At 39.4% G+C, this 27,683-nt stretch overlaps 1 protein-coding gene across 2 annotated transcripts; it reads right to left on the bottom strand.

The window, feature by feature from the left end:
• Positions 1-90: 90 nt before the first annotated feature.
• Positions 91-27,683, bottom strand: stim1a (stromal interaction molecule 1a). Of its 2 annotated transcripts, XM_084949939.1 has the most exons (14): positions 27,471-27,683; positions 26,660-26,795; positions 23,625-23,755; positions 19,050-19,164; positions 16,330-16,441; positions 15,859-15,974; positions 12,805-12,982; positions 7,247-7,424; positions 6,338-6,505; positions 5,998-6,098; positions 5,629-5,858; positions 4,749-4,829; positions 4,141-4,204; positions 91-3,371 (listed from the first exon to the last, which is right to left on the bottom strand). In XM_084949939.1, exons 2-14 carry the CDS (start codon positions 26,781-26,783, stop codon positions 2,894-2,896), a joined length of 2,076 nt encoding a protein of 691 aa, XP_084806065.1. In that variant the 5' UTR covers positions 26,784-26,795; positions 27,471-27,683; the 3' UTR covers positions 91-2,893. The 2 variants fall into 2 exon arrangements, with proteins under 2 accessions (XP_084806065.1, XP_084806064.1); XM_084949938.1 differs by lacking the exon at positions 4,749-4,829 and having other exon boundaries at positions 27,471-27,681.

Genomic DNA, 27,683 nt, shown 5'->3' with positions numbered 1-27,683 from the left:
GGTGCGAACTTTAGAGTCAAATCTAAAAATTCAAAAAGAATCTACAGCAGGAAAAATCAAAGTGCTGTGTATTAGAAGAAGCAGCTCACCTTTCATTCAAAATAGTTTATTGCTTTCATGCAGGAGTGCCATCAAAGTTTAGACCACAACATTAGATGCAAAATGATTTTTTCCCCCTGTACAAATATACTGTAGGTTTTCATAAATAGAAGCTCAAAATAAAGACAAGGAGAAAAGTAGGGTGAAGGACTTAAGAGCTTAAGCTGATCCACTCTTTTAACCCAATATAGGTTTCGTTATGACAGTTGACATGCATCAACGTTACAGTGCATTATACCGGGAGCAGACAGACACACTCACACATTCAGATGGCATAACCAATTTACAGCTCTGTCGTGCAAAAAAGGTACAAATGACACTTTAAAAAAGTACCAGTAGGAAATTGTTATTTTTTTAAGCTCGTCTTATTTTTTTAAATAAAATATTTAAACGTGTCTTATAAATCCAAACCACCTGTTACATTATGAGGCTGGGGGAGACTTCTTGTGTCTTCTGCAGCACTTTTTGGTTGTTCGTTGATCAGGAGCACCCTAAGTGTACTGGCGTCCCTACTACTTTAGTAATCACCTACAACTAGATGCATAGTTTTGTGCTCAAATGAAGCAATCAACATTAAAACTGGCACAAGGTATTTTTTGTTGTTGTACTTATCTGAGAATAGTAATTATTTGTTACAAATGTAAACATACGGTACTGATCATACTGTTACAGGAAATACCCTCGGACATTCAGCATTTCATCTTTGAATATACATTACTGTATACATCATGCACTTTTGTCTTCTGTGCAAAAGGGGCTCAAGGTTTAGAACACACTACAAATACAAAGGCCTCTGACAGAAATCACAATTTGGCACTTTTACATGATTGACTTCCTGCCTCCATAAAACGTTAACCAGAAGTGGTTACAACTTTAAATTTTCAATCTTGTACAGAGCAAAAGACTTTCCTTAATTATAGCCCTTACCAACAACCAATCCTCACTGAAAAACTGCTGTGGATCTTTTAATGTCCACTAAAAAGACAAACAAAATAATAAAACTAAAAGACAGGACAGCATAGCCCAATCCACATTACGTGAAAATTGTGGGATCCTGGTTAACCTTCAAGGGGCTATTCTTACAAAACAAACCCAAAGGTGTACATTTTCTTATGATATACAGGTGTAGAAAGCAAGCATCTCTAGCATTTTCTTTTCACAATGTATATCCTAACTTTAAAATTAAATACCTAAAGATACCATTGCATTTCATGGCTGCCACTTCAAACATCTTGGTAATTTCCTGCCTAATAAAAAAAAAATTATTTCTATATACACCCTAGACATTTTTAGTTTTCAAACACCTGATAACCGTATGGTTCAGTGAGGGTGTGTGTAAACCCCCAGTTTAATCAGTGATAGTCCTTAAGATAAGCTGGATATTTCAGCAAAGAGATAGAAGAGACATTCTTCACTCTCCCATTTTTCAAATGCACTAAAACTCAAAACCGCAAAAGGTCTGATGCTGGTCCTTTAGATACTTTGCAAGAATTTACCTCTAGGGTGCAATACAAATACATTTAGACCCAGCAGTTAATGCTGATACACTAGGACAGCTTATTAGGGCTGTTCTATGTGGAAAAAAGATGACTGATTAATATTCTGAGAAAAACATTAAAACCCTTAATAATTATATTTTATTATCTTTTTAAAAATGTGGTTTCTATTGCTGAACAGAAAATGGCCAAGTTGAGGCGTGATGCAAGAATAACTGTTACACAAAAGCATCTCATGCAAATCAGTATATTTCTTCTGAATAACCCAATAAACAGCTATACTTAATGTGATATTATGGGCTCCCAGATAGTTGCTGACTGCATCTGAATAATGTCAGTAGGAATAATAGAGGCAACGCACCATCTAGTGTGATGAGATTGCTTTACAAAAAGAGGAACATTTTTATTTTGTATATTTGTGACTTCAATGTGAGACTATAGTCTTTGGGGTTTTTTTGCATTCATTTTAAAAATAAATTTTCCACCTAAGATCTCATAAAAGTTAGGATTTTTTCTTTTCCAGAGTATCACCCCCTCCCTGATCCTTTTTTTTTTTATCCTTTTTTTAAATTATTATTACCTAGAATGGCCCTAAGAAGGCATCGTAATATACTGAGTTCAAATAGCAACACGCGACATTTGTTTTTACAGCCAAAGGTAATATACAGGAGCATTCTAATACACCTCTTGTATTTGAAGATCCCCTGAATGTGTCATTTTCTCCGCAAACAAGACATTAACAAAAAGAAAACAAAGTGTACCCATCAATAAAAAGAAAATAGTCAGGAGTGCACATTCACTTTGGACTTGTAGGTGTTTTGATAGTAATAAAAGAAACAAGTGTTGTCTAAGCAGGTTAACAACAAGAACCAAGCAAACACTAAGAGCATTCGAGTATCTGTCAAACAAAAGTGAAGACATGCAAAATGTTATAGATTGTAGAACAAGAAGGAAAAAAAAGGAAACAACAAGTGGGAGACATATTTCCCTTTGACACTGGCACAAGTTCCTGCAGAATAAATAATACTTTACATTCCAATATACAAACCTGCCCATTCCCCACATACTCAACATTGACCAAGTATAAGCAGATAAAGCTGGGTAAAACAGTCCACAGTCTCTCAAAGTAGGTGTTGTAACCTACAAAAAGATTCAATGACAAAAAATCTTGCCATCATGTGACCATTAATGAACCCCCAAAACTAGAAACTAAAAAACATAACAAAAACAAAAACAAAAACAGGTCAGACAGAGGAATACAGTCAGACAGCTTTGGTAGCCCATAGTTCATTTAGCTTTTATTTCCTCTGTTTTTTGAAGATCTTGAAGGTATGTTTCTTACGGCTGGCAGCTGAATCTGTGTCTTCTCCTGTTGAACCACTATCTTCCTCTAGGGGGCTCTTCTTGGAGGACAGCTGTGGGATGCGGCTGTTGGCTTTAGCTCCCACCACTCCTACCTGCCCTCCTGTTGGTGATGGTGTGTCAGGTTCAGTGGAGTTTGGGCTGAGTGAGCGAGATGACTCGGACAGACTGTTGATCTCTCCCAGGCTGTACACCTTCTTCATGAGTATGGGGCTGTCGGGACCTCCCTCATGAACACGGTTCCCTCCATTGGGGGTGTGAGCATGCAGTGAGACGGCATCATCTGCCCGGTTGGACAGGCCGTGCATGAGAGAAGTGGGCTTGATTAGGTGGCCTTTGGAGCTGTAGGCAGACAGCCGATCACCAACTTGTGAAAGGGACAAAGAGGAGTCTGAGTCGGAGCGATTTAGATCCCTGCAGGAAGAAAAATTCACAGGTTAGAGAAGGAAAAATCAGATCCAAGGAATGTTTAAAAGCAGCTTTGCATGCTTGAGTTTATCTACACTATGCCTTGAAAGTCACGGACACGCAGGGCACAGGCTGGATAGTGGGGCTCCACACTTGTTAGTTGAGCAGGCAAAGAACAGGAGGAACACAGAGGTTGAAAGAGAGTAAATGCAAAGTTTCTGTAATGGCTTAAAAACAGCGAAGGATGAGAAATTTTATAAAAGAAAAAAATTACAAAATAAAATGGAAACATAACAAAATGAATATACTAAGGGAAGTGTATCTACTCTACATGTGTTATCAAGGTAAAACCATGACAGGTGGTGTAAAAACACCCACGCACATGCAAAGTGTGTGGAGAACAGAGACAGATGGGTACCCGAAACTGTCGCTGCACGAGGAGTGCACTTTGGAGACATCTGAGAATGACAAATCAGGAATAGGATCCATGGGCTGGAAAGAAGCATGGTATGCATGGGAATGAGGGGTTGCACTGCCACCCACAAAGCTGGGTAAGCAGGAGGAAGATGAGGATAAGGATGATGACGACTGAGGAATTTGGCTGGAAGTAAAGATTATGGACGGGTGAGAAACGGCCGAGGAGAGGGGAGGCAGAGGGAGACAATCGAGCTGCCCAAACGAGTGGCTGCGTGAATGTCTGAAGGTAGCCCTAGGCCTCGAATGGTAGGGGGTTCCCTCGCCCTGCTGCCCTGCCAACAGGCAACTCTCTACCAACCTCTGGGAGCCCAGGGCCAGCTGGGGATCAATGTGGCGTTGGCGCAGAGACATCATACTGGGAGCTGTTGGCACAAAATAACAGCGTTAGTAACATTAACATAAAATAAATGGCTGATGGAAAAAGTGAGAACAATGATGCTGTAGTCTTTGGAAACATTACACATTATTAAATATAAAAATACACAAATTTTAGCCTCTTTACTCCACAATAGTGATGCATATGAGTAAAATCCCAACACTTGTTTAATCTTTCCATCTAATAAAGACAAATTATAAGAACATAATAAGTTTAAATAGGAAAAATTGTTTCTTTAAAAAAACAAACAAATACAAAACAATAGTGGAGTAGAAAAAAGGGGTTTGTCTGGAGGAGGGGCAACATTTAGGAGGAGGATTTCAATACCAAGCAAGCAACTAAGGTCAGGTCAGGGGTGTTTTTAAATAAAGGCAGCATGGAGAAGGTTTTTTTTTTTTTTTTTTTTTTATTACAGCTGGGTCCATCTGGAGCATACTGCCAGTTAAAATGTATGAAAACTCTTTTTAGGCAAAAGCAGAGATGGGAAGGTCAGACTGAGGACTGAAGTGGGGCATGAATAAATGGCCAACCAGGATATTTCCACACGGGCTGACAGTCTGAACCAATGGACCACAGGTCACTAGCTCGCCGTTCCAACAGTCGATTGCCATCTGTAGTTGGACCAATGAGACAGCAGTGGGAGCCAAATACCAGAGAAGTGGTGGAGGGAGAGAGGGGAGTGAGACAGGCAGTGTAATTAATGTTGATTAAACACTTGTTCACTTGTGCAGCAAATTGGAGCTCCAGTTACCTAAACCCATAACCTAACATATAAAGTCAAATGTGGTTTGAAACCGACATATGTATAAAAATGTATGAATTCTGCAAGAACTGTAAGGTGTGTAAGAATCTGAGTTGTGTTTTTTGGTGTTCCTATCTTGGTCCTAAATAGGAATATAATTCTGGCAGTGACTACATCTGAAGTATTTCCTTTTTTGGCATCCTTCGAAAAGCTGATCCAACATATCTATAACACGTATCATGACACAAGCACTACAAATCGGTCAACACAAAAAATTGTTCTCTTTAAGAAGTATATTTTTCTTTGGGTTTCAGTTTCCAGAGGAAAATCATGGCAATCTTCAGTTTCAATAATTTACTGAATGAAATAAACAAATGTATCCAAAATAACAGTTAACAAAAAGGCAAGTGGTACCGTGTGTAAAACAACAAGACAATTATCTGAATTTACATAGTGTGAAGTGTAAAACAACATTCAATACTCATTTTCGACATGTCTAACCGCCACTACCGTCAGCACCATGGAGGCAACAATAATACATGTAGCATTAGGTCCAAATTGTCATGTGAGCTGATTTTTGGATTTCCCAAGCAGAGCCTTGGAGGAAGGTTTAGGGATTTTTTTGCTTATCCCCACTGAAAGGCTGAGCGTTTCGGAGGAACTCTTACATGGCAGAGTTCCGGGTACGATATCCTCATCCATGTCGTCCATGTCGTCAGACATGATGAAGTGCTGAGGTGTAGCTCTGCCGCCCATGAAAGTGGGGTCGAGGTTGAGGGCCGAGGCCAGTGATGGGAGGCCTGGATTGTTGACGATGGTAAAACCCGTTAGGATCTCTATCTGCTGCCAGCGATGCAGCCTCTCTCGCAGAGCAGCGGTCACCTCGCCAAGGGCTTGTCTGCAAAAGATCAGAAGAAAGTATTTAAAAGAAAACTTTGCAAAGAGGAGAATGTATGAAATGTATGTATGAAATCGTCTTTCCTCAGCTTTTATTTTTTAACAACATATCAACGCACAATTAAGAGTCTCTGACTTACTTTGCTGCTAATATTTTGTGGTCCACATCATCCAGGGAGGAGCTGTGAGCCACATGGAAAGTCCCGAAGAGAGTGTTCCTCTTTTTCTTTATCTTCTCTGCCTGCGAAAGCAAGTGACCAAGGACTTATCAAGGTAAGCAGGAGGAAGTGGAAAGTGGTGCCCAGGTTACAACAACTGACCAAATATTTAAGAACAGGAAAAGCTTCATGGGTAATGAATACAGAATTTGTGGAAGTTTACCATTTTTGGATATTAAATTATTAGCATAAAGCTCTATTTTTATGATATTCTATTTGTTTAACATACACAAGGAAATGTATATATATTTTGCATGCTAACCCCTTCTTTGGCCACCAGGAGTTGCCGTTCAGCATTTTGCTTCTTGATGTTGTAGTACTGCACTTCCACCTCATGGGTGAGCTGCAGCCATTTCTGTAGAGACTCTGGTGGCGACCAGCTACTCCGTGACTCCAACTCCTTCTCCGCCTTCTTCAATGCCATGCGCACCTGCAACAAGTTTCAACTATTAGCCATGCTAGATGAGCACATAAGGAAAAATGGACCCACAATCTGCCAGCAATTTTTAGCCTTTTCTATATCCACAAATAACCCAATCCCACACACTGAAAGCTCAGATGTAACCTCAAACCTGAATAAAGGTGTCTACCTAAATGGCCCCCATTTTCAAACATGAATTTTGGACAATTTATGTAAAATCAAGTCCAAACATTTCCATAGTTGCCCCTTCTCAACTGCACACATCAGGAGAGTCTCGGCATCACGCAGGTTTGGCCACCATTTACCTGTTAATTACCTATATCCACGATTACCTGCACTATTCTTTAAATGGGTAAAACTGGTACTACAGCAGCAGGGGTTTCAAATCTAGTAAAGTTTGGGCTTGTATTTAATGAAAACAGCACATATATGGAATGTAGAAGCCCTGCTTAATCCCAAATTAGCAGGACAGTCAAATGTGACAAAAGCATCTGAATTAGTGCACTGTGATAATCCCCCAAGCACAAACAGTTTCACTTACGTACGTGGGCTGAACTGTGCTTCTTCTGCCAAATTCCAAAGGACAAAGACTTGAGTGGGTGTATTTACACTATAGCTAGTGTGAATCTGAAAGACCTAAACATACTGTGCCGATGCCACCTTGGAAGTCTTCTTCTCTATTTACTCAAATTCACTGCTTCTACTTTGTGGACTGCGTTTAAATGTAATTGATCAGACTGCAACCATTACCTGTTCGAGCTCTTCTTCTGCATACTTTTGGCGACTCAGCTCATTCTCTGTGCCTTCACGCAGCTCTCTCAATCGTTGGGCCTCCTGCTTAGCAGCGTTTATCTCATCCCTCAGCTTCTGCTCAAGATTTACCTTCTCTACTTCAACTGTTCGATGCTCCTCCTGGGCAATCTGCAACCTAAGGAAAAAAGGACCAAAGGTCATGCTCAATTTTTAGTCAGTGGCTGCTTACTAAGCCCAAGCAAATGAAGCCGTGTTGGAGTTATTGTTATTTTCTATGAACTATGGAGATGTGCTTAGGTTTGAGCAACCCTGGTCAAAATTTCTGTTAGATTGTTGGCTGTCTAGCAGTCACTGCTCTTTTGATGTCTAATCAAAAATTTTGGATTATATTTAAATCAGTGGATTGAGAGGGCCAAGGCAAAACATTCAGGTCGATCCTCTTGAGGTAGTCCATGGTGCATTTTTAGGGTATATTTAGGTAATGATCCTAAATATACCCTAAAAATCCTGTTGTATAATCCAGACTCTTGTCATCTTCAGCTTTTAGCAACAGACTGCTCCCAGAATAAACTGCCTTTATATTATTCAGCTATTTAGTACATTCCTCCCTCTATCAGTGAAAATGTTCCATGTACCACTGGCTGCAGCACAAGCCCAAAGCATGATCAATCAACCCTTGTACTAACAGTTGGAAAGTTCTTCTTTTTGTGTAACTGTAGCACCCTTTCATCTCCAAACATACCTTTGCTCATCACAGCAAATAAGTTCTATTTTAATCTTATCCTCCAACCTCAGGATTCATTTCTAGACTGTATCAAGCTTGTTTAGAGGTTTATATGCATGGCTTTAATGCTGAATTTTGTGCTAAGCAAGCAGGATTTTGAAGACTGCACAGTGGAAAAAAATGCACCATCAGTCTGCCAAGGATTTTTTTAGTCAAAGAGAAATTTTGATTTACCTTTCCAGCTATCCTAGTAGCATCAGTTTTTTTCAGTGTTCCAGACCTTAACTTGACCACCACCATTCCTGCTAAATACCATTTCTTAATTAGGTTAAATGCTTTGGCGTCTTCAAAAAAGGCTTTTCCTGCCTTCTGGACAGTGCTCAGTGCTGCACCGGCTTAAAGGAGCCCTTGAGTGCTAGTTGTTATGACAAGTATTAGAGAGGATTTATAAAGCTTTGACTTTTGGTAAAAGGTACCTGGAATCAAATTTTAAATCTTTTGTGTTTCTTGTTCTTTTTTACGCAACAATTGCAAAACACATTAAAGAGATAGTTTTCTCTCTGACATCATTTCTTTTAGAAAGTTTATCTTGTGCTGAAATCAACAGAAATGCTTACTAGGGGTGCCTAGATTGCATGCCATAGTAGGCATTGCATCAGCCATGCATCACCAGAAACAGCTAACATGTAGAAGAGCAAAGGACTGTGGTCAGCTGCTAGGCAGCTCACAATAATCTGACATCAGAGGAAGCAGAGCCAAGAAGAGAACAGCTGTCAGGATTTAAGTTTAGAACAGTACAGTGTGGCACCCAGTGCTCCTGTAGAGTTCTGAACATGCAAGTGGTGGATATAATTAGACTAGCCTTTAAAAAAAAAAGGAAAAAAAGCCTTTGAAAGCGGGCTTGTCACCAATAACACGATTGTTTTCACTGAGACACACACCATTCCGATATACTCTGTAACCATTCAGGTCCAACTAAACCCGTGATGTGGTTACATTTATGCAGGACTTTGTAATATTTTTGAATTGAAAAATGTCACTGGCCTTGATAGCCTGATGAATATAACAAGTCCCAGAACTATAGTACTACATATACTGTGATACAACAAAATAAATGCTGTTGTTTTCAAATTTCTGTTTTGTTGTTTTGTTAAACATGTGGCACAAGGGCAGAACGTACAAACACATTTCAGTCACCAGGGAGCAGCACTTTCCCCCACTGAGGCAGCAGAACAGCAGAAGTAGTACACAAGCGCAGAGAATTGAAACTTGATCCAGACCATGAGCTACGGAAAATGTTGCTGGTGGGCAGTCCTGCTAATGCTTTCGACCCTGACCTCTGCCATTCTCTAGCTAAAATTTGAAAGCACTGGCTGAGTAACAGTGTCCACAGAGTAGATGCCAAATTCTGTTCCTGAATGAAATGACCTGAATTACAGAGCTTAAAGAATGCAGACAATGTCTGCAGACTTTGCAGGTAACGTTACTGAATACACACTGATATTATAAGACATACGTAGCCTTATATGCCCAACCTTTAAGTTCTTTTCACATGCAATACAAGCTGTCCCTGTCACCAGTCCTTTTTCAGGCCTTTCATCTGCACACCACACCCAAATTCAAATGTGGGTGAATTGCATCAGAGCTGACATGTTTAACAGTCATGCTTAAAACACTCGCCCACCAGTGAAGGGGGAGGCCAGGTCAAAGAGTGTTGTAAAAGTCACCCAGAAAATCCAGCTCTCGTCACAACCTCTGTACACTGTCTCCCAACAGTGAAGCCATGTTTGGACCAGGCTACTTGACAGCATCGCAGGATCTGCTTAAAGGTATGGAAAGAGAGCAGCTGGCTGCAGGGATCAGTAAGAAACACACAACTAAAGACAGAGCACAAACCTCTCGAGCTGCTGATTTTTGTGTGGCGGTCTTATTGAAACAAGCATGCCTGAAAAACCTGCTGCCTGTCTGATAGCCTATTATACCAGAACCTGCATATCCTTTGGCATTCATATTGCCTCAGAAATGCACACAATACCCATGCTTGCACAGTAATGCAGCCCTATAATCCTCATGAAATCATACTATTGGTTTTGAAATGACTTGACTCAACAAAAGTATTTGATCCCATGGTCTAGCCTTTTCTGTCATAGCATTTATTATGCTAGAAAAAGTTGCATGCAGTATTGCCAAAAATAGAACGCCCTTTTTGCATGCAGTCACACTTTTGCACAAGCCTGCATGCTTTTCCTGCCACTCTAACCCACAATCCTCTGAGCCAACTACACATAAAGCAAGAGGGTCAAAGCTCAAAGCACACCGATTTGAGGCAGCTGCAGTTCCCACTGAAGTTCTCAACTTGCATTTCAGATATTTTTAATTAAATAGAATTTAAATGACCTCTATGGCCTTTTTTATCCTTTTGCAAAATGAACTGAGTTGAAGTTTAAAATGCAGCTGAACAAAACACCGCTGAATTGTAACAGGCAAATTTTACTGCAATGCTGAACAAACAAGCATAATTCACGGATCTGAGCAGTTCCTGTAAAGCACTATAGTACTATCTACAGACAGACAAACTACCAATAAGTATTACGCACAACCATGGTGCAGACTGTTTACTTGCATGGGATACTAAATAATGTCTGCACTTGCTGGCCTTTAATATTTACTTAACGTTTGCCAATGTGATCTGTAGAGGAGAATTAACTATGCGTACTTAGCTTAGCAAAAAAGGTAAGGCAAAATCCACTTCAAAGATGCTAGTGGCAGGTGTTTTACAAACAGTCAAAGTATAAATCCACAGAGTCAACACAAAGACTAACTTGGCAGCGTCAGAAGGACAGAGTTTGACCTCACTGATTTGTCCCCATTTAAGCCATCAGTTGCACTGTTTGTTGGAATTCAGCAGGAAACTCCCCCAAAACACTTTTCCCTCCACCTAGTGTACTGAAAAGAAAAGGAACTAACAAAGAACATGTCTGTTACAAAAATATGCTGATGCAGGAGATAAAGGTGCAACTGTAAAAAATCAAGAATCCATAACAGACACAAACATTAGTTTCAGTTCAGTCAGTAAGCACTGACAAAGCATAAAATGAATATTTCAAAAGCCTGTCTCTTGAACAGCCCATTTATCCCCCATTTAACATACAAACATTAATGCATGTGGGTAATAAGGGCAGTCAAAGAAAAATTTGCGACAAGAGTTCACCTCTCCCTCTGTTTTCAAGAATAAAGACAAGAATGTTACGCAGTTATGTGGCTCTTTCCAGTGGCCTGAGCTTATTCCTTTTTTAAATTTACCTGAAGATGACCTCTCCCCCAGTGGATAAACTGTGTTAGAGATGCAAAACCATAAAATGGGAATCTCTTTGCACCTTCAAGCTCAAAAACCTTTGGTTCATGTATCACGTCAAAACTGAGTTCAAGTCTCCTTGAAAGACAAAGTAGGATATGCACTTCAAAGCACATTCTGAGCATTCCTTCAGGTATTAGCAGGACTAAAATAGTTAGATTAGCCTTTCTTTTATTCACCAATTCATGTAGCTTTACTTTAAAACACTGAAATTTCATCTAATTTCAAACCTTAAATCACAAGACAGGCTGGAATGATCCGATGGCCAAGAAACTCCTCAGAGTATGAAATATTTTGTATTATAAGATATAAGAAAGGGCAAAGTATAAAACGTACGATTCAAAAGTTGTTTTTTAAAGAGTTCTAAAATTCTAAAAGGTTTAGCCTTGAGGTTTGGCCACCATTTTACAAATTCCTAAGATTTTTCTCTTCTAAAAGAAAAGTGTGATTTTGATCACTGGTACTTACAATGTATACTTTTAAACAATTTGTCAGAGTATAGTCAGAAGTGATGGCTGGAGACTAAATTAAGAATTACCTTTACGACTACGCAGATATGGAGGCTATAAAACTGCAGCCAATGCTACCAGTAATAAGCAGTTTTAGTTTGTTAAATAAAGAAGTAAGCATGCCTTGATCACATGTATCTGCAGCCAGTTAATGTGTGACTTGTTGTGACATGCTAGTGTATGAAGCCAGAAAAATAAATAAATAAATAAATAAAACAGCAGAAAAAAAAAAACAGCTTCACGAATGCATGAAGCAAACCTTCCACCATTGATCCAAAGACTTTGGCTTCACTAAATTAGTCACCTGCTTAAATCATATTTGAACATAAAAACGCTCCGTGGAATGGGTCCATAGAGGCCTGATGATAACTGAGTATAAATACATAAGTGCCCGGCGCTAGAGCAGGTCTGCCAGTCTTTTATAACATAACACAAGTTCCTATTTGAGAACAATGAATGCCATTAATCAAACCTTTCCCAGGATTGTGTGCAAACCTGGGAAAACTATATACAAATCCAAACAATCAAACCAGAAAAACATTGAAAGTTGACAGCAAAAGAACTAGGGAGTAACCCTGCAAACATGCTACAACGAGTCAGGCCGTTGCTTTGATTGTCATTCAAGATTGGATATCAGCAGAATGTTCAAGTGGAAAGTAAAAATCTTCTGTTCACTTGTGACCTCCACCATTTAGAATCAGTAAATGTTGGAGGTTTACAGCTCAATAAGCTAATAAGCTACTAATGTCAGAAATAACCGTTTACAGCTGATTATTATAGCACACAGTTTAATGTATGGGAGTTATCCTCAGACAAGTGGATGATGAGTTTAAATGTATTAAAAGCTCAAAAGTTCTCATGTGAAGACAAAAATAACAGTTTCATATTAAATCTAAAATGAACGCCATGTGCAGAAAATACAATTAAATGCAATAGAGCTTGTGTTGGTGTTGGGAAAAACCCTCACTTCTTTTGTAGATCATGCAGACTCTGCTCAGCTCTCTGCAGGCCTTCTAGGTCCTTCATCATCTTCTTCATATGGTCCTTAGAGTAGCGGTTCTGGATGTAGGCAAACCAGCATCCACCCATGCCTATGACTATTGACACGACCAGCATGAAGTCCTTCAAGTGGTTATGTCTATTCACTGAATGAAATAAAAAGACATGAGGTTACATTTTAGTAAGACAAGAAGTCATTAAGCAGGCCTATAGATGAGGAGATGCATTTTGGTCAGCAACATGTATTATAGGATAAAGCTGTTTAACAACACAGAAATTTTACAAGAATGTGGTGTGAAACTTGAATCTCATAGTCATATTGCAACTGCTGTGGAGTGACACAAATAGAAGGCTCACCAGCACAATTTCAGGTTGCGGTGAGAGGGACCCAGTGCAAAAGACCACGATAAAGACAGCTTAACACGACCTATTTTAATCTGGGGAAGCTATGAAGCTAAAGCTCAAACTTTAGCTGCAACTATAAGTATTCACTGACGTTATCGCTGTGAGGGTTTTATAGATTTTCAGAGTCACAATAGCTTGGAATCAAGTATCCTACTTGTAAGAACACATCCCATATTCAGATCCCTTTACAACCACTAACAGAATAACTTCAAGTTAAACCCAAGCTAGGAACTAACAACAGTTATTTGTCATTTGATGAGTCGAAGAAATAACATGCATGTAGCAGCTAGCGTAGTTTCTCAAAGTTTTTCAAGTTACACAAGTTTTTCTTGCAAATCCTGAGTAGGAGTATACAGGAAAGAACAGTATACTTCCTGGAGTGAGACAAAGGGAAGTAAAATGAATATATCAGTAAATCGTGCCAGCTCGACAGACAGAACTTCTACAACACAAGCTGTAAATCTCAAGCACCTGTACAGCTCAAGTCTTATCAGTTCCACTGAATAAGTAAGAATAACAGGAATGCACTTTGCATACAATATATCCATATTTTTTAGTCTGACCTGCATGTAGCCTTGGAGGGCAGAAACACAGTTTTTAAAATGAAGGCCAACACTGGACAATCCAGAAGTACAAGCCTATAAGTTTTTTACCTGTTCCAGGCCAAATATTTAGACCACCTGTCAGAATAAGATGAATAAACAGCAAGTTGTGGGCACTTGAGAACCATGCATAGTAACCACAGAATTTTAATCACTCCCTGCCCCTGCCATACATAGATAACGTACAGAATAACTCCTTTTACATTGATGTAAGAATAAAAGCACACAGATAGGTTTTTCACCTCGTTTTGATCAAAATGGGTCAATAACGTCTAGCTGACAGGCAACAGAAGAAAAACCTTATTTTGGTGGTCGTTCCTCCAATAATGTGACCTTGAGTAACAGATCTTTACCTCTTAAATGACCTGGAACACAATAACCCAAAATGAGTCACGCTTACTGAAATGCATGTCTAGTGCATCATAGTTCTTCACTGAGCACAGACGCCAAAATGAAATTCAGGGCATTATCTCTGAGAATGCAATTTCCTGATGCCATTCCTCTGCTGGGCTATTTATTGTAGGCAATTTCCTTTTACATACAGTGAACAAAACATTCAATTTCTTTCAGGAATACCACCAAGAGAGCATCAAGTGACAGGTAATTAGCCACAGAACTGGAAATAACAGGACCCAAACGAGCTTGGGTTAATTATTACACAACTGTTGGGCAGATTAGGTGCAACCTTTTGTGCAGTGTGTCTTAAAATGCTGCTACGCTTCACAGTTGGTCAGTCTGGCTGTTAGTGGGACCCCCTGGTTTTGATAGCTTGTCAAAGCCAGACAGCCCTTGCTAATGTCTTCCTGCGGGTGACTCTTACAAAACACATTCACAATGACACATGCCAGACACACACCACTACACACTCTTCCCCTGTCCTGTTTTTGTGTGTGTATCTGTGTGCTTAAAGCAAATACCTGGTTCCACTGACTGTTTATTAGATTTTCTTTTTTTCTTTTTGACGTCTCATAAACACTCTTCTAAATACACACCTTCCCTCTACTTTGAAATTCCTGGGAAATAATTCTCCAGTATCAAAACAATTTTTTTTTTAAAAAATCTAAACTGCTGACAGGACATATGATATCGAAGACAACCTATCCATTGTGATGTTACAAATCCCTAAGGAGCTAAAAAACTGAGAAACCCCTAAAGGATTACAATCTATAAGTGCAGAATTGGAGCAGAGATAGTGGAGAGGAAGAGGATGAGTGGAGTGTTTATTTGCCTCTGTACGCAGAGTGATGTGTCTGGAATACAGAGTAGTGTGGTCTAACAGTCTAAATCTTCCTCAGTCCCTGAAATTGATACAGGTGGTACAGGATTTCCTAAGCTTAAATGATAGCACTGGGTTGAATGAGCATACACCTTTCACAGTTGTGGGTTATGTTGTTTATACTCGTACACTGTTGTGTCTGCGTTTTACTAACATGAGTCATGAGTGAAAGCCAATTTATCTTTAACAATAGTTAAATTAACTGGAATTCAGAATGGGGAGAAGACTGTAGGACTTACTGAGTCTATACACAGATTGTTACACCTGTCAGAAGAAACAAACACAAGCTAAACTGGCAAATTATGAGTTACTGCTTCAGTCTAATGAGGAAGCTAGCCACAATTACAGTCTATTACATTATGTTTCACAGCGGTATAATCCTTCCACTAATCAATACGCCACATTTCATTACCAAAGAGTTATTGAGATCTGCTTCGCTGTGATGTGTAGCGTTTCTGGAAAGGTGCTACGGCATAGCTACAGTTAAGATTTAGTGCAGTACTATAAATCAAGCATTGCATAGACCTGGTGACTCTGGCCACAACACTTCACAGGGACAAAGAGCGAATGAAAATTAGAGCAGTAGACCAAATTGGGCAGGATGTTGGTCATGTTGGTAATGAAACTTGTTTTCCACAGTAAAACATTTGAACGCAAGAGATTCATATAGTAGACTGTCTGCTGGGGAAGCCGTGTTTCTAACAGTCAGACACGACTTGCAAAAAATAAAGTTACATACTCAGTGGTGCTCCAAAGAGTACGGTGTCCAACGATTTGAGCTGCAACTTTTGCACATGGCTTCGATCCAAAATCTTCAGAATAGAGAGTGTCAGAGTGGTGTTCTTTACAGCAAGCCTGAAAGAGACCAGACGTGCATTCATTTCACAGGAAGAAAGCGGGACACAGACACAGACACAGACACACACAGACACACACACACACACACAACAAAGATTGTAATGCGATCGCTTGACAGGTCCTTAATTCATCAAAGGTAAACTAAAGTAACCCATATCAAAATAAAACAGATTAACAAGGACAGCCAATTTAATGACTTTAAAAAGTTGTATTAAGTACATAAAAATATCTAACACTACACAGTAATAAGTAAACCAAGACACGTTATCACACACAGTGATGTGTAGGGTTCATAGATCTGTTCAGTTTGAAAAAAGAAAGAAAGAAAAATAAAGTCATGATGATGTCACACCTTGGCATGGCACTTCCATTGAAATTCATCTTGCGAAATGCATCCACATACTGTGGCAGCTCCACATAGTTGATGAGCCATTCCACCACCTCGTCCACTGTCCAATTATACACTGTTGGCAAAAAGAAGAAACAAAACATCCACTATAATTACAATTCTCAGTCTTTATTTTGCACCACATTAGTTGTTCCCAAAGCGACAATTATTCTTTCTGTAGTCCAAAATATAAACACTATAAAAAAAAATCCAATCAAACTACAGATAATGGATCAATTATTTACAATGAAAAGTATTTCCTTCAACTCATATAACAACCTACAAACAATAAAAAAAATGTGACAAATACATTCTGCTAGTAAGATGAGTGTATTAGTAATAAGAGAGTGTAGCTGATTTATCGGTTGATCTTTGCTTCCACCCTCACCTATGAATATGAGTACTGGGTAGTGACCAAAAGAGTTAGACTGCGATGGAAATGAGCTTCCACCAGTGATTGGCCAGACTCAACCTTAAAGATAAAGTGAGGAGCTCGGCCATTCAGGAGGGGCTCGGAGTAAAACTTACTTCCCCACAGTAAGTTAGGAATCTTTGAGCAGCTGACCAGCATGCCTTCCCAGACACCTACTAGGTGAGGTGTTCCATGCATGTGCTACTAGGAGGAGGCCCCGGGGCAGACCCAGGACACAAGAGAGATTAGATTTATGGTTTGGCTTGGGAATGCCTTGGTGTCCCTCTGGAAGAGGTGGAGGAGACTAAAGTCTGGGCATCTTGGCACAAACTGCTGCCCCAGGATTAAGACGCAGATACATGACAGAAAATGGATGGATGGACATTCTGCTAACAAATATCATGATTGATATTTAAGACAACATCAGAACTTGAATCAGTCTTCACAGATAATAATCAATTGTAACTCAACAGGATTTCCTTTCTAAAACTTCCTGCTTCTAAATTAAAATACCCCATAAAAGCATGTCTGGCATTATAGCAGTGTTTGTCACTAGTGTTAGCTGTGAATACATATAAGATATATAGGATTTCTATAACCACAAATGTTCCAGATATAAAGACCAAATTACATGCCAGCTTGTCCTCCAGCCTCATCCATGCCACTTTGACATGGATGAGGTTCTTTCTGTTTTTTATTCATTTTATAATAGTAGAATTCATATTTATTCACGTTTCATAGAGAGAACTCAATAAATAGCTGCAGTATATTTTACTGTCTTGCTATTTTCTAACACAACTGTTTTAAAAGAGAAACTTTGACTGTAATCTTTCACTGTGTTTGAGGATGTTCAAGGAATCCTCCTTGTCAGTTAGATTGTTTTATTTCCTAAATGGATGATTCAGCTCATTCTCAGCCCTCTTCTCATGTGGTGTTCCCCACAGGCCTTCCATTGGGCCATCCACAAATACAGTGCTAGCTTCCACTGTTATGCAGATGATACACAACTTCTAAAGATTCAAGGAATCATGTGGACAGCTGTAGCTTTCCAGCGACTAATTTAAGAGTCGTGTAGCACAACAGTTAGTCAAAGCAATCCAGAAAGGGAATTACACTTCCTTTCTCACGCCAGCAGTTGGTTAGATGACCTCGACTAGATAGAAAATGTTTCACTTGCTTAAAAACAGACTGAAGGCAAAAAATATATAATTCTGAAACCAGAAATAATTAAAGCATGTTTGAATATAGGGCAGCAGAGATTCAAGAGGGAAGAAACCAAGTGTCTCCTGATGTCTGATTCATAGACCTCAGGCAGTCACAACATCTGAAACTAAGTATTAACTATTACTGTAGCAAAGGCTGGAGTAATTTAACCAATGTTCTCCTTTCTAGCTACACTGTAAACAATTAAAGCTGAGAAACAGCTGTAACCTCATAAACATCAATTCATTTCAAATCTAACACTTGCAGCCGAGAAAAAATGCATCACTATTGCAACTGCATAATACAGGTTGACACAAAATGCATTGTTTGACTGTGTGCATACACATCCTGAATGATCTACGAGATCCCCGCAGCATAACATGCTGACAGGAATAATTGGTGAAGGCAAATCTGATCCCCAGCACCTGGCAGAGAGTCAAAACTGTGAGTTGACTAAGTTAATACATTGCTCTCTTGTACAATAACCCTGTTTCCTTGCTCAGAAGCTCTAAAACTTTGTCAAGAAACTGCAATGCAGAGTAAGTCAGTACTGTGAACAAAACTGTGGTAAAAGCAGTCAGAGGAAAGGGTGCTAAAAGGTGAGTGCCAGATACAGCACATGAAAGTGCTCTGAGTGAGTATAATAGAATACATTAGTATGGTTGGACATAGAAAGAAGTGTGACTGAATTTTGTGCTGACAGCTTCAACGATCTTAACTCTGGGCCACTCTGGCTGAACAGTGCACTTTGCTTGGCATGCAATCTTATCAACTACTTTGTGCCTTTGTTAACTGAGTGAAAGGGTCAAGCATGGATAACATGTAACACACACTTTCAGTCAGAGGGAAGCACATAAAACTTTATTTACAGGCATATAAAAGTTCTGCCATTCTCTGACTGGTAATCAAAGTCACTAAGACTGCTTCATTAAAAATGAAAATCACTGGTACAATATCAAACATTAAGTAGTGGTTGGAGGTATTGAGTGTGCAGAAAAAGGTTTACAACATACAACTCTGCATAGAAATAGATGTGAAAGAAAGGCCCTTTTTTGCAACAAAACTGTACCTTCAGAGCCCTTCCATGAATTCCACAAGTCCTCCACACTGATGAACTGGTCATCCCCATGGAAGCTGTTATGTTTGGCCTTGGGGTCATGGTAGTTTAAATCTTCTCTCAGGAACTGCAGTATGACAAAGACATATTTGTAATGGCTACAAACAAAAACCTTTTACAAGACTTGCATGACAAAATAGCTACACTTGTTAAAACATTTGTTTTTCAACTGCAATTCCACCACTGAAACTGACACAGTGCATTCAAAACTTTGGCTAGCGTATTCTGACCAAACTTTGAGCACATCTTTAAGTCCTTAAAGTTGGCTTTGAAAGATGATGCCTTGTATATCAAACTTAGTTGCTTAATTGAAGTGGTGTGAACTTTGTAAGACAAAAATTAGACCCATTGTAATCGGTGCCATGTTCTCCAAACTATCTAAACAAATGTTGCTGCTAAAAGGAGCGAGTGACATCAAGAGTGAAAGGAAAGGGAGTGAGTTGTGTACAAAACATTAGCCATATAGTTAAAAAAAAAGCCTTTCAGACAGAACGCCATGAGGGCAAACTTCTCATGTTGCAAAGCTGTGACACCACAAAACATGATCACTTCTAATGAAACCATTACTACAAAGAGGTGCATTGCTTTGTGACAATGCGGAAAGACCACATTTGTAAATGGTGTTTAGGGTTTCTATTGATTGTGAGCACTGTGACCCATTTCACTGCTGTAATTGTTAATCCACCATTTTAGTGCAATTAAATGCAACTCCTGTGGGATATATCCATTGCCTTCACTCGCTTAACATGAAATAAAACATAATAAATACCTCACCAGGGATTTTCCCCTCATTATTTAATTGTGCAACAGAATGCCATTCTCACTTTTGTTCAAAACTACTATACATTTAATCATAAAAACAGCTTTTTTTGTATTCCTTTTAGAATAAGACAGTGTCATGCTCACTAAACTGTACCAAAGACTGATCGTAATGTAAATTCCACTTGCACTCTCACTGAAATGGTAATTGTCCCTCGCTGGCTTTTGGAACCACATTGCTGATTGCCCACTGTATTGTAGGCTAACCCACTCACCAGGTTTTTAAAAATGAACCCTACATAACATCTAGCACTCCCACAAAAGCAGAGTCATGGGTGAAAGACAGTAATAAGTCATGATGCCTTTCTTTCTTGATAGATTTGTGTGGGAAGATTTCACTACAGTGCAGCAAGATGTCTCTGCTGCAGGTGAAATACTGCACTCCCGAACATATTCAATGGAAAATTAGCAGGACCTGTATAATGTGACAGAGTCAACAAGGTTACTGTTAAGAGACCAGATGTACACTTTCATCTTGTTCGTAAAGAAAGCAACTCCCCACCTTATTTAATCACTGTATGATTAACAAGAAAAAGAGGGTTGTCTTGAAGTACTCTTCATCATCATTTTGAGCTTTCCATTTCTTGGCTAAAAGCCACTACACATATGATTGCTCACTGTGCTTCTCTTCATTATTTGCTTTAGGGGGGTTGCATGCCAAGTGCCCCTCTTAAAAGCAGTGATCGTGCCACCTGCTTTGATCTGGCTTCAGCTGCATAACACAGACTGAGCCCGAACCATACCTGAATCAAGTCACCAGAGGCGGCTTTCTCGAGACCAAAACTTGTAGTTTACACTAAAGCTTACAGTGCAACATTACACTACTGTACATATGCATATGTAATTTTTTTTCTGTTTTGCTTATAATTCATGCTATTGAGGAGAACTACTGTACTGTGCAGTATTACTCTACCGCAAGCACAAAGCAGATTGTAGCTTCACAAATCCCCTTTGTGCTACATTTTTTTAAAGAAACTGCAGCATTGTCTACAAATCACATGCAAGTTACAACAGGATTTAGTGCAAGAAATACTCTCCCACACCACACCCATCTTCATACTAGGCCTTCATTTGCATGTGTTGTTTTAGGACTGTCTTTTGCATGGTCGTGATTCTACTGTAATGACAAAAGCTGTCAAGAATATTCAAAAATACCTTTGTGTCAACTCTGACAGGCAAGTGTAGAAAGAATACCAGCTATGCTTTCTGAGCCAGTAAATACACCAGGTTAATTATTTGACAAGGGAAAAAGGTATATCAGCAAGAGCACTGGAGTGCAACAGGATGAACCTACCAGTTAGACAGTCATTATCTGGCCACCTTTGGAGCAAAATCTACAAAATTTTAGATGACAGAGGGTTTAAAGTAACAGCATAGCCACTATATTAGGTACACTCATTCAACTAGGGCTGGGCCATATCATACTGTTCATGGTAATACCGGTACAATGTTAGGCAACGATAAGAAAATAGAATATTACGATAGAATATGGGTAAAACGCGCATGCGCAATGCCTTTGTTTTCATACGCACATGGCCGAAAAAGCATGGCGGCAACGGAGAATGAGAAGGGGGAAAGCGGATCGTTGAGTGAAACGGATGAACCAGAATTGGTTTGTAAAAATGGTGCAACTTCAGTGGTGTGGAACTGGTTTGGTGTTTGTCCGTCAGATACCCACCAAAGCACATTTTTTTTGTAGAACACGCAAGCATAGGGCTGGGCCATATCATACCGTTCACGGTAATACCGGTATAATGTTGGGCAACGATAAGAAAATAAAATATCGCGATAGAATATGGGTAAAACGCGCATGCGCAGTGCCTTTGTTTTCATACGCACATGGCGGAAAAAGCATGGCGGCCACGGAGAATGAGAAGGGCAAAAGCGGATGTTGAATGAAACGGATGAACCAGAATTGGTTTGTAAAAATGCTGCAACTTCAGTGGTGTGGAACTGGTTTAGCTTTCGTCCGTCAGATACACAACAAAGCACTATTTTTGGTAGAGAATGCTAGCGGACCATCATTATTACCGTGTTTTTTAGAAAATACGGCACACTTAAAATCAATCCTTTGATTTTTCTGAAAATCGACAGCGCCCCTTATAATCCCGTGTGCCTTATGTATGAATTCTGATTGTGTTTACTGACCTCGAAACTATTTTATGTGGTACACGGCGCTCGAAAATCTGTCAAATGTTTTAGTACAACTTTGCTAAGCTACGAACCCGAACCGCTTGATGGATTGTCGGAGCATTACGGCTATCGTAGGCAGGAACCTCGCGGAGTGATACGTACTGTGCTTCAACATAATATTACCGTATTGTGTGTGTATAACCTCTTTTTAAGTTTTGTGGATATTATACATGGTTATGTTGAGGATATGTCGGCCAATTTCCACTGGAAATGCCTTTTGGTTAAACTGTCAGCAAGGAATTTGCATTTGCACTGTTAGATTGATATTTTGTCTCGCATCAATTATATCGTCAGTTATATCGTTATCGCAAATTTTCAAATATATATCGTGATAAATATTTTTGGCCATATCGCCCTGCTCTACATTCAACTGCTTAACACCAGTATATGATCATCAAACCACATGGCACCACCTCATTGCATTTACACATGATCCAAACAACCTCTTGAAGTTTAAACGGAGCATCAGAATGCTGCCCGCCCCCCCCAAAAAAAGGAAAAAAAAGTGGTGGCAGATGAGTGAGCCTGAGTATTTCAGAAACTTCTTATTTACTGGGATTTTACCACACAGTCATCTCGAGCATTGAGTCTGAGTGAAAATCTCTCGAAGTTAGCAGAGGTTGGAGGAGAATGTCCAGACTGATTCAAGCTGATACCAAGGCAACAGTAACTCAAATAAGCACTGGTTACAACCAAGGTACACAGAAGAGCATCTCTGAATGCATAAATGTGTAAAACCTTGAGGCAGATGGGCTACACCAGTTGACCGCCACACCTGTAGGATAAGAGCAGGAAGCAGAGCTACTGGTCCCATAGGCTCACCAAAATTGGACAGAAAAACCATGATAAGAAAAACTATGCCTGTTCTGATGAGTCGCAATTCCTACTGTGATTTAGATATTTGACTTTGTCAGAGACTATATGAAAGGATGGATCCATCCTACCTTGTATCAGTGGTTCAGGCTGCTGTTGGTGGTGTAATTGTGTGGGTGATCGTTTCTTGGCACAGTTTGTGCCCCTTAGTACCAACTGAGTGTAATTTAAATGTCACAGCCTACCTAAGTATTGTTAGTACCTTTATAACCAGTTTGCCCACATTCCAATGTCTGAAAGCTCATATGTTCTCAAACTAGCATTTTGAGCGTGACAATGAGTATATAAGGGGAGCACTGTCAGCTTCAGCTCTAGTGAAGTGTGTCCAAGCCTTAGAACACTCCCTCACTAAGAGCAGGATCTCAGCTGGTTGTATCCCTGCCCCTCACTCACAGACTTCAGGAGAAAGAGCTCTCTTTTGAATTGTGAAGAGGGAAAGAAAGAAAAACCCCAGCAAAGAAGGATGTCTTATTCTTAGAGCAAGTTAGAAACTGTGTCAGTGAGATAAAACACGAAAGATAACCCTTTGTATCAATATTTCTTCACTTCTCCAACACAGAGGGCAGAATTGATATTGTTAGAGTATAGCAACACTTCAGTCTTGTATAACTTAGTTAGAGGGCTTTTCAGGTTGTTACTTACGCCATCTGTCTCTACGACGTCTACATTGCCGTTTGCATCATCATCCATCTGCTTATGGATATTACGGATAGCTTCAAAGGTGAGAAAGGCATTTTCATCCTTGCATAGTGGCTCATCAATGCGACAAAAATCTGGTGAAGAAACAGAAGTCATATCCACAAGTTGTTAAGTGACAAAGGTCCACGAATTCGTCGACTTATATTTAGTTTTTTTCCTTATTCTACAATTACTAATTTACTTTTTACAATCACCAAAAATACCAAACAAACAAAAACAGACAAAAAAAGCACAACTGGATAAAGAGTAGATGTAACTATGCACAGATAAACAAAAAACATTTATATAACATTAGAGGTTTTTGTAAAAATAATAATGTCTAAGATGTTCTTTTTTGCGCTTAGCACTTCATTTGTAACACTGCAACACTGTGATGCAATAAAGGCTAATAGCTTTTAATCTTGTGTGCACTTTCCTGCAGAAAAGACAGAAAACCTTGCTGAATTGGCTTCCCCACAGCACTCTCTTTAGCAAAGATAACTGAACTGCAACATTCCTTGGCTGCATAGGAAGGCTTGTTTATATAAGGCCTTTCACTTACTGCGGGCTGTTACAAAGACAGGTAATCTTGACTGTATCTGCTACACCTATGTGTAGACCAAAAACAGACCATTCGCTGAACTGAATCGATCTTAAATAACTATGAGCTTTCAACATGTAGAGGCATCATAATTTTAGATGTCATTGTCACTATTCTGTTTAATGTCAAGAAACTCAGGTTTGCTATTCTACAGGCTTTAGTATTGTATAAAAATATCCGTATGTAGGACTCTAATTATACAGAAATCAAAATGGACATCTCTTATGATGTCCCTGCGTGCCCACTGTTTTCCTGTGTCACTTTGCTTCCTGAGGGATTACTGATCCTCTGCTAGATATGAGATGATGACGCCACTCCCATTAAGAGGAAAACATTTTTGCATGTGTGCAGCAATGGCAGTTTTAAGAGTGTGTGTGCATTCCTTGATTGAATGCAGCACGGTTCAGGTAAACTTACAAGAACAGTACTCATGAAAACTTCATATTCTATTGATTTCAAATCTATCTTCTAAATCTATCTTGTATGAACTATATGCAGCTCTGATCTCAGGTATATCTCAGACACTATTTTAACCAATGAAGGGAATGACTAATATTACAAAACAACAAGTTTAGAAAACATAAGTAAGATTAAGAAGCATATATTAAAGCAGTAAGCTTTGCTACACAATTGACTAAATTTTAACCACAAAAGGAAACGATGAAGAAAAGAGTTAAAAGGGAAGCACGCCTTGCCTGCATGCCAACAAGAAATAGTGGTTAAGACTTCCTTTCTGGGTCTGAACTTGGATTTTTTACAGCAACAACATACTCCTGGAGAAACATTTTTATGGAACTTTTTAATCACACTACAGATTACTGACAAAAACCTTGATTCTAGGTTGAAAACTGAGCAGTGTTGACTCTCAGGCAAGGATTCTTCTTTTTGTTGTACCATCTTTCCCATAACATGGTGTAGCAGTATGCAAACATAACCTCACTTCCCCTTTCATAAATGAGCTCATGCGGCTTCATCATTAATCAATGACACCCACATTGTTTTTTTTGTTTTTTTCTCAACTATAACAGACTGCAGGCATTTGGCTTGCATTGTGCCGGAGGTTACAGTGTAATGCCCCCTCCTACTGATCAACACATCATACCAATCCAAGTTTTGTTAATTCCCAGAACTGGATGTTTTGACATGCAGGCTTAGCAATTAAGGACAGAGAACAGAGAGTAAAAATGTCACAGATTAATACCTGAAATAATTTCTGTCCATGAATTTGTGTCTGTAAGCCTATGAAACTTTTTTAACTTGCAAAGTGTACCTTATGGTCTACATGACAACACTAAAGATAGAAATAGGAAGGATGGTGTGGGTGAACTTCCGTGTAGTTATAAGTTCATTTGTGAGCATGCACGCTTTCAACTTTTAGCAAACTTGCAAAGCCACATACCACAAAGTGATTACTCACTTTCAACGTTAACACACTTTGCGTTAAACAAAAAGAAAAAAAAAAAAAAGACAGTTATTCCAGTAAAAAGTCTACCACCTGTAACACTCTCAAACGCCAAACCTGGCCTCTCTCTTTCTCATTTGGCTTGCAAACCTCCAGAGACACAAGATAAGATATTTGCATATATATATATATATACATATATATATATTTTTTTAAAAAAGAGCTCAGGTTACTCACGTCAATCTGTGAGCTTCCATTTAGATGAAGAATACACCCATAGCTTTTCCACCCCATAAATCCTTCTTCCACTGTCTCCCATGATAATTTAGAATACCAGTCAAGCTTTAAAAATCACTGTCACATCAAGAATAAATTATATGGCACACTGAAATTTTTAGGAGTAAAATACATTTGAAGTGCATCATCTCTACTGATGCGTGTAGACGATTTGGGCAGTTTCCCATTTCACTGCACTGTTCAATAATACAAATGCAGAAATGATTAATTCAGTGGTACTGGTTTGCTATTCAAAAAAGTATAGAAACGATTTACAAGGTAAAAAAATAAAAATCCATTGTAATCCAATAAAAAAATCATTAAACTAGCGGACTTCTAAATAACAAGGTTATAATTGGCTAGTGCGCCTTTGTCTTTTGTGCTACAAGTAGTTGGAAAATAATTATTCTAATCTATTATTTACTGGAAATAAAATGCCTACATTCCCCCAATAGTCATTCTTTCCACTAATGTTTTTTTTTTTTTGATGAACTGCTTATTGTTTGACTCAGTGGCTAGATCGAAGTAGGAGGACAGGGCTTAATGGCAAATGCCAGCCAGACTATTCTCAGCATGGCTACATTTAGTGCCTGCACACAATCGCAATGTTGTGACACAGACTGCTGTCCTCAAACAGGCGGTATAGTGTGTGTCAAGAGGGATACAATTACATCTTTCACGGTTTGCTATAACAAATTATTGCCATGATTGATTACTCACCTCGCATTCCATTTTCAGCAAGCTGACTGTCCACCGGTGTAGGTGAACTTGGCTTTTCAGTCCAACTTTCTCCAACGAGACACAAACACAATATCCACAAGCTCAAGGATCTGTGGAGCTCCATGACTTGTGTACGCTGGAAATAAGATAAGAGTCCATCAAACACTCTGACAACTCTTGCATAACACATTCGGAGTGTAGTGGTGGTATATTACAACATATGACCGCTTTCCCAGGGACAGGGGACTACGTTAAGCAGCTTATAGCACACCAAGAAATGCTGTTACATAAAGCTCACTTCTCATGTGTGACTCTTCTTCCTGAACGAGCCATCGAACAGTCATTAGCTTACTAATACCTGGTTGTAGCTAAGGTAACCTTTAAGCCATTACTATGCTGGTTTAGTTGGTATGTGCCCTTTTTTATCCCTATAATTCCCCAAAATATCACTTCAGAAAGAGAAGTAAAAAGATTATGAGAAAGTGACAGAAGTCTGGTCCGTCTCGTAGTTTGATGTCTAAAAAGGGCTTGGCGTGCTAGCTAGCTAGCTTGACATCTCCTTTAACTCGACAATTGGGTGTAATAGCCTCCAATGGAAAAATAACAGTCTAACCCGCCTCATATAGACGCTTCTATAGTTTTCAGATGGAGGTGTTTATTTCACTGTCGACTTGCTGCATTTTCTACAGGCGCACATTAGCGACTGCTGACGTTTAGCTAACCACAAGAGAGAGCGCTACCGACGAGGGATTGTAGTTTTTATCTACGCTGGATGCTACTACAGGGACACCACAACACAGGATAAAGTTACCTGTCATGTATCGGAGAAAGCAGGTCTGTCTTTTCAGCTCTCTGTTAACATCGCAAGAGACGACTGGTCCCGCGTAGCTTAAGCACGGCGAACTCCACCTCCTGTGAAAGGTCTCGCTCTTCCACCGACCGAGAGACCGAACCGAAAAAGCCGCAGAATGTGGACAGACGTGAACTGTCTTCCTCTACAGTGCAAAGGCACTAGTACTCCCTC

The sequence above is a fragment of the Perissodus microlepis genome, chromosome 14 (genome assembly GCF_051167445.1).
Source record: "Perissodus microlepis isolate ML-2025 ecotype Zambia chromosome 14, ASM5116744v1, whole genome shotgun sequence".
Lineage (NCBI taxonomy): Eukaryota > Metazoa > Chordata > Actinopteri > Cichliformes > Cichlidae > Perissodus > Perissodus microlepis.
This window is presented reverse-complemented; position numbering and strand designations above follow the sequence as displayed.